This window comes from Zonotrichia albicollis, chromosome 3 (genome assembly GCF_047830755.1).
Source record: "Zonotrichia albicollis isolate bZonAlb1 chromosome 3, bZonAlb1.hap1, whole genome shotgun sequence".
NCBI lineage: Eukaryota > Metazoa > Chordata > Aves > Passeriformes > Passerellidae > Zonotrichia > Zonotrichia albicollis.
In genome coordinates, this window is record NC_133821.1 from 2,277,403 (window position 1) to 2,284,963 (window position 7,561).

Consider the following 7,561-nt stretch of genomic DNA (forward strand, 5'->3'; position numbering starts at 1 on the left):
TTTGGGCGAAAATTCCTCTCTTTTTTGCAAAAATTCATAATTTGGGGGTGGGGGACAAAAATACAATCTTTTTTTTCCGAAAAAAATCAAATTTTTCCCACAAAAAATCCCAATTTTGGGGGCAAAATTCCCATTTTCTCCCCTCGCGTTCGGCGTCGCTTCCGCGCGGATCCTCCCGCCCTCACGGCGCCCTCGGGAACTCTCGGAAATGCTCGGAAACCTTCGGGAACTCTCGGGGAGCTCTCGGAAACCTTCGGGAACTCTCGGGGAGCCCTCGGAAACCCTCGGGAGCAGGCGGGGGAGCCTTCGGGAACCGTCGGAAACAGTCGGAAGAGCCCTCAGGAGCCCTCGGGAACCGTCACGAACTGTCGGGGGAGCGCTCGGGAACCGGCGGGAGCCCTCAGGGGTCCTCGGGAACCGGCGGGATCTGGCGGGGCAGCCCTCAGGGACCGTCAGGAACCGGCGCGGGAGCTCTCGGTAATCGGCTGGAGCCCTCGGAAACTCTCGGGAGCCGGCGGGGGAGCCCTCAGGGGTCCTCAGGAACCCTCAGGAGCCGGCGGGAACCGATAGGTGCAGCCCTCGGGAACCGGCGGGGGAGCCCTCGGGAACTCTCGGAAACCGTCGGAAGAACCCTCAGGAGCCCTCGGGAACCGGCAGAAACCGTCGGGGGGGCGCTCGGGAGCCGGCGGAAAGGCCGTCGGAGCCCTCAGGAGCCCTCGGGAGCCGGAGGGGAAGCCCTCAGGAACGCTCGGAAACCTTCGGGAACTTGAGGGGGAGCCCGCGGGAACCGGCGGGGGAACGCTCGGGAGCTCTCGGGAACCGTCGGAAGAGCCCTCAGGAACGCTCAGAAACCTTCAGGAACTTGAGGGGGAGCCCTCAGGAGCCCGCGGGAACCGGCGGGGTCTGGCGGAAACCGGCGGGAGAGTCCTCGGGAACCGGCGGGGGAACGCTCGGGAGCTCTCGGGAACCGGTAGGGGAGTGCTCGGCAACCGTCGGGATCTGGCGGGAACCGGAGGGGGGAGCCCTCGGGAACGGAGCCCTCGGGAACCGTCAGGGGAGTGCTCGGGAACCGTCGGGATCTGGCGGGAACCGTCGGGGGAGCCCTCGGGAACGGAGCCCTCGGGAACCGTCGGGATCTGGCGGGAACCGGATGGGGGAGCCCTCGGGAACCGTCGGGATCTGGCGGGAACTGGAGCGGGGAGCCCTCGGGAACCGGCAGAAACCATCGGGGAAGCCGGCGGGGAACCGGTGGGATCTGACGGGAACCGTCGGGAGAGCCCGGGAAACGTCAGGATAGCCCTCAGGAGCACTCGGGACCCTTCGGGAACTGTCGGAAGGGCCCTCGGGAGCGCTCGGGAAGCGTCGGGGGAGCGCTCGGGAGCCTTCGGGAGTGCTCGGGAGCCTTCGGGAGTGCTCGGGAGCCTTCGGGAGTGCTCGGGGCAGGCGGAGCTTTGGCGGGCGAGGAGCGGCCTCGGAGCCGAAGCGCTTCGGGTCCCGCCGGGAGCGCGCGCGGCCGGGCCCGAGCCGGGCTTGGGTTAATTGGGCCTCGGCCGGGCCGGGAGGCGGTGCCGGAACGCTACAGAAAAATATAAAATAAAATAGGGGGAAAGGGAGATAAAACGTAAAATGAAAATTTAAAAAAAAAAATAATGCGAAATAAAATGGGGAAAAGGAAGGGGAAAAAAAATGGGGAAATAAAATGGTGGAAAGGAAGAGAATTAAAAAAAAAATAAAATAAATGAAATGAAATTAAATAGAGGAAAAGTACAAAATGAAATGGGGGAAGGGAAATAAATTAGAAAATGAAAAGAAAAAAATAATGGGGAAAAGGAAAGGGGAAATTAAAAAAAAAAAGAAATTAAATAGGGGAAAGAAAGGGAGAGAAATGCAAGATAAAATGAGGGAAGGAAAGGGGGAAATGAAATGAAATGGGGAAAGGAAGGGAATTTTAAAAATTAAATAAAATTAAATTGGGGAAAAATACAAAATAAAATGGGGGAAAGAAAGGGAAAAATAAGGAAATAAAATGGGGGAAAGAAAGGGGAAAATACAAAATAAAATGGGGAAAAGGAAGGGGAAGGGAATTTTAAAAAATAAAATTAAATGAAATTAAATAGGGGGGAAATACAAAATAAAATGGGGGAAAGAAAGGGAAAAAGAAAAAAAATTGGGGAAATGAAATGGAGGAAAGGAAGGGAATTTTAAAAAAATTAAATAGGGTGGGGAATTAAAATTAAATAAAATGGGGAAAAGAAAAAATAATACAAAATAAAATGGGGGGAAAAAAGGGAAAAATAAGGAAATAAAATGGGGGAAAGAAAGGGGAAAAAAAAAACCAAAATAAAATGGAGAAAAGAAAAGGAAAAAATATTTAAAATAAAATTAAATAGGGAAAAGAAAGAGGGGAGAATACAAAATAAAAAGAAGCAAAAGGGAAAAAATAGGAAATTAAATGGGGGAAAGGAAGGGGAAAATAAAAAAATACAAAATAAATGGGGAAAAAGAAAGGGAAAATAAAATGAAATTAAATAAAGGGAAGAAAGGGGGGAAAAAAGGAAAATAAAGAGAAAAAAGTTGGGGGAAAAGGGAAAAAAGGGAAAATGTAAAAAGTGGGAAAAAATAGAAAAAAATTTTAAAAGTGGTGGAAAATGAGGAATAAGGAGAGAAAAAGGGGCAAAAATAGAGAAAAAAAAGGGAAAAAAGAGAAAAAAATTTTAAAAGTCGGGAATAAAACAGGAAAAAAGAGAAAAAATATAAAAAGTGGGGAAAAATGGTAAAAAAAGAAGGAAAGGCCAAAGCAGCTGAGGAAAATTTTGGAATTGCAAAATTTTGGAATTTCAAAATTTTGGAATTCCACTCCCAGGATTTTGGGAGATTCCAGCTGGGGAGGGGAAAAAAAAAGAAAAATTTTGATTTAAAAAAGTGGAAAAATGTGAAAATTCTCCCAAATTTGGGATTTTTTTTGGGAATTGCAGCGTGGGAATGGAGGGCCCTGGCCAGGAATTGGTTAATTTGAAATTTTATTGATTTAAACTTTATTTTTGTTCATTTTATTTTTTTTAATTGTATTTCTTTTTATTTTTTATTTTCATTTTTCGTTATTTTATTTTTATTGATTTTATTTTTTAATTTTTTAAAATTTATTTAAATTTTTTCTAGATATTTTTAGTTTAATTAAATTTAATTAGAATTTTATTCACCTTTAACATGTATTTAAAAGGCTTTCCTTCCATTTTCCTTAAATATTTTAACTCAATTTTTAAACTTCTTTTAAATAATTTTGATCGATTTTTAAATTTCTTTTAAATAATTCCATTTAATTCTTTATTCCTTTAAAATATTTTAAAAATTTGCTTTTAATTTTTTAGAATATTTTTGAAATCTCCTTTTTATTCCTTTGAAAATATTTTTGAAATTTATCTTTCTTTACAATATTTTTTAAATTCATCCTTTATTCGTTCTAAAATTTTTAACTTATTTTTTATTTCTTTAAATTTTTTTAAAATTTATTTTGATTTCTCTTAAATATTTTCCATTCATCCTGAAATTGATTTTCATGTCTTGAAGTTTGAAATTTTCTTCTCTATTTATTAGATCAAAATTCTATTTTAAATCTCCTGGGAATTTTAAATTTTAAATTAAATGTTTGATTTTTTAAATTTTATTTATAACTCTTTTTTATTTTTAAACATTTCCCGTATTTATTTGGGGTTTTGATGATTTTTTCCCAATTTTTGATTGGGGGGAACCGATCCCTGCTGGACATGGAGCAGCAGCCCCGGTTGGGGACACTGAGGGGACACAAAGGGGACCCAAAGGTGACACTGAGGGGACCCCAAGGTGACACCAAAGGGGACCCCAAAGGGGACCCCAAGGTGACACCAAAGGGGACCCCAAAGGTGACACCAAAGGGAACCCCCAAGGTGACACTGAGGTGACACCAAAGGGAGCCCCAAGGTGACACCGAGGGGACACCAAGGTGACACCAAAGGGGACCCCAAGGGGACACCAAAGGGGACACCAAGGTGACACTGAGGGGACCCCAAAGGTGACACCAAAGGGGACCCCAAGGTGACACCAAAGGGGACACCGAGGGGACACCAAAGGTGACACCAAAGGGAACCCCAAGGTGACACCAAGGGGACACCAAAGGTGACACTGAGGGGACACCAAAGGGGACACCAAGGTGACACCAAGGGGACACTGAGGGGACACCAAAGGGAACCCCAAGGTGACACCAAGGGGACACCAAAGGGGACCCCAAGGTGACACTGAGGGGACCCCAGGGTGACACCAAAGGGGACACCAAGGTGACACCAAAGGGGACCCAAAGGTTACACTGAGGGGCACCAAAAGGGACCCCAAGGTGACACCGAGGGGACTCCAAGGTGACACCAAAGGGGACCCCAAGGTGACACTGAGGGGACACCAAGGTGACACCAAAGGGGACCCCAAGGTGACACCAAAGGGGACACTGAGGGGACACCAAAAGGGACCCCAAGGGGACACTGAGGGGACACCAAAGGTGACACCAAAAGGGACCCAAAGGTGACACCGAGGGGACACCAAAGGGGACCCCAAGGTGACACTGAGGGGACACCAAGGTGACACCAAAGGGGGCCCCAAGGTGACACTGAGGGTGACTCCAAAGGGGACCCCAAAGGGAACCCCCAAGGTGACACCAAAGGGGACCCCAAGGTGACACCAAAGGGGACCCCAAGGTGACACTGAGGGGACACCAAAGGGGACCCCAAGGTGACACCAAAGGGGACCCCAAGGTGACACTGAGGGGAGACCAAAGGTGACACCAAGGTGACACCAAAGGGGACACCAAGGTGACACCAAAGGGGACCCAAAGGTGACACCAAGGGGACACCAAAGGGACCCCAAGGTGACACCAAAGGGGACCCCAAGGTGACACTGAGGGGACACCAAAGGGGACCCCAAGGTGACACCAAAGGGGACCCCAAGGTGACACTGAGGGGAGACCAAAGGTGACACCAAGGTGACACCAAAGGGGACACCAAGGTGACACCAAAGGGGACCCAAAGGTGACACCAAGGGGACACCAAAGGGACCCCAAGGTGACACCGAGGGGACCCCAAGGTGACACCGAGGGGACACCAGGGTGACACCAAGGGGACAACAAAGGGGACCCAAAGGTGACACTGAGGGGACCCTAGGGGGACCCCAGGGTGACACTGAGGGGACACCAAAGGGGACCCCAAGGTGACACCAAAGGGGACCCAAAGGTGACACCAAGGGGACACAAAGGGGACCCAAAGGTGACACCAAGGTGACACCAAAGGGGACCCAAAGGTGACACCGAGGGGACACCAAAGGGGACCCCAAGGTGACACCGAGGGGGACCCCAAGGTGACACCAAAGGGAACCCCAAGGTGACACCAAAGGGGACACCAAAGGTGACACCAAAGGGAACCCCAAGGTGACACGGAGGGGACCCCAAGGTGAAACCAAAGGGAACACCAAGGTGGCACTGAGGTGACACCAAAGGGGACCCCAAGGTGACACCAAAGGGGACCCCAAGGTGACACCGAGGGTGACTCCAAAGGGGACCCCAAGGTGACACCGAGGGGACCCAAAGGTGACACTGAGGGGACCCCCAAGGTGACACCAAAGGGGACCCCAAGGTGACACCAAGGTGACACCAGAAGGGACCCCAAGGTGACACCAAAGGAGACCCCAAAGTGACACCGAGGGGACACCAAGGTGACACCGAGGGGACCCCAAGGTGACACCAAAGGTGACACCGAGGTGACACCAAAAGGGACCCAAAGTGACACTGAGGGGACACCAAAGGGGACCCAAAGGTGACACCAAGGGGACACCAAGGGTGACACCGAGGGGACACCAAAAGGGACCCCAAGGTCACACCGAGGGGACCCCAAGGTGACACCAAAGGGGACCCCAAGGTGACATCAGTGGTGACACCAAAGGAGACCCCAAACTGACACCAAGGTGACACCAAATGGGACCCCCAAGGTGACTCCAAAGGGAACCCCAAGGTGACACCAAAGGGGACCCCCAAAGTGACACCGAGGGGACACCAGAGGGGACCCCAAGGTGACACCAAAGGGAACCCCAAGGTGACACTGAGGGGACACCAAAGGTGACACCAAAAGGGACCCAAAGGTGACACTGAGGGGACACCAAAGGGGACCCCAAGGTGACACCAAAGGGGACCCCAAGGTGACACCAAGGGGACACCAAAGGGGACCCCAAGGTGACACCAGAGGGGACCCCAAGGTGACACTGAGGTGACACCAAAGGGGACCCCAAGGTGACACCAAAAGGGACCCCAAGGTGACACCGAGGGGACACGAAAGGGACCCCAAGGTGACACCGAGGGGACACCAGGGTGACACTAAGGGGACAACAAAGGGGACCCCAAGGTGACACCAAAGGGGACCCCAAGGTGACACTGAGGAGACCCCAAGGTGACACCAAAGGGAACCCCAAGGTGACACCAAAGGGAACCCCAAGGTGACACTGAGGGGACACCAAAGGGGACCCAAAGGTGACACTGAGGGGACACCAAAGGGGACACCAAGGTGACACCAAAGGGGACCCCAAGGTGACACTGAGGGGACACCAAAGGGGACCCCACAGTGGCACTGAGGGGACACCAAAGGGAACCCCAAGGTGACACCGAGGGGACACCAAAGGGGACCCCAAGGTGACACCAAAGGGTACCCCAAGGTGACACCGAGGTGACACCAAAAGGGATCCCAGGGTGACACCGAGGGTGACTCCAAAGGGGACCCCACGGTGACACCGAGGGGACACCAAAGGGGACCCCAAGGTGACACTGAGGGGACACCAAAGGGGACCCCAAGGTGACACCGAGGGGACACCAAAGGGACCCCAAGGTGACACCAAAGGAGACCCCCAAGGTGACACTGAGGGGACACCAAAGGGGACCCCGAGATTGACACTGAAAGTGATCTGGAAAGTGACACCAACGGTGACATCAAAGGTGACACCAAAGGTGAGACCCCAAAATGACACCGGAGGTGATCCCAAGGATGACATCAGTGATGACACCAAAGGTGACACTGAAGGTGATCTGGAAGGTGACACCAAAGGTGACACTGAAGGTGACTCCAAGGTTGACACCAAAGGTGAGACCCCAAAATGACACCGGAGGTGATCCCAAGGATGACATCAGTGATGACACCAAAGGTGACACTGAAGGTGATCTGGAAGGTGACACCAAAGGTGACACTGAAGGTGACTCCAAGGTTGACACCAAAGGTGAGACCCCAAAATGACACCAGAGGTGACCCCAAGGATGACATCAGTGGTGACACCAAAGGTGACACTGAGGGCAGCCTGAGGGTGACACTGAAGGTGACACCAAAGGTGACCCCAAGGGTGACCCCAGTGGTGACCCCAAAAGTGGCCCTGGGGGTGAACTCAAAGGTGACCCTGAGGGCCACCCAAAGGTGACCGCAATGGTGACCTCAAAGGCAGGGTCACCACAAAGGCGACCCTGAAGGTGACATTGAAGGTGTCCCCAAAGGTGCCCCCAAAGTGACCC

The 7,561-nt window shown here is 51.1% G+C and overlaps 1 protein-coding gene across 1 annotated transcript; it reads right to left on the bottom strand.

The window, feature by feature from the left end:
• Nucleotides 1–1,300: 1,300 nt before the first annotated feature.
• On the bottom strand, nucleotides 1,301–7,559 carry LOC141728541 (uncharacterized). The gene is made up of 5 exons (XM_074537534.1): nucleotides 7,337–7,559; nucleotides 7,228–7,251; nucleotides 7,143–7,167; nucleotides 6,034–7,106; nucleotides 1,301–1,576 (listed from the first exon to the last, which is right to left on the bottom strand). Exons 4-5 carry the CDS (start codon nucleotides 7,051–7,053, stop codon nucleotides 1,301–1,303), a joined length of 1,296 nt encoding a protein of 431 aa, XP_074393635.1. The 5' UTR covers nucleotides 7,054–7,106; nucleotides 7,143–7,167; nucleotides 7,228–7,251; nucleotides 7,337–7,559.
• Nucleotides 7,560–7,561: the final 2 nt, after the last annotated feature.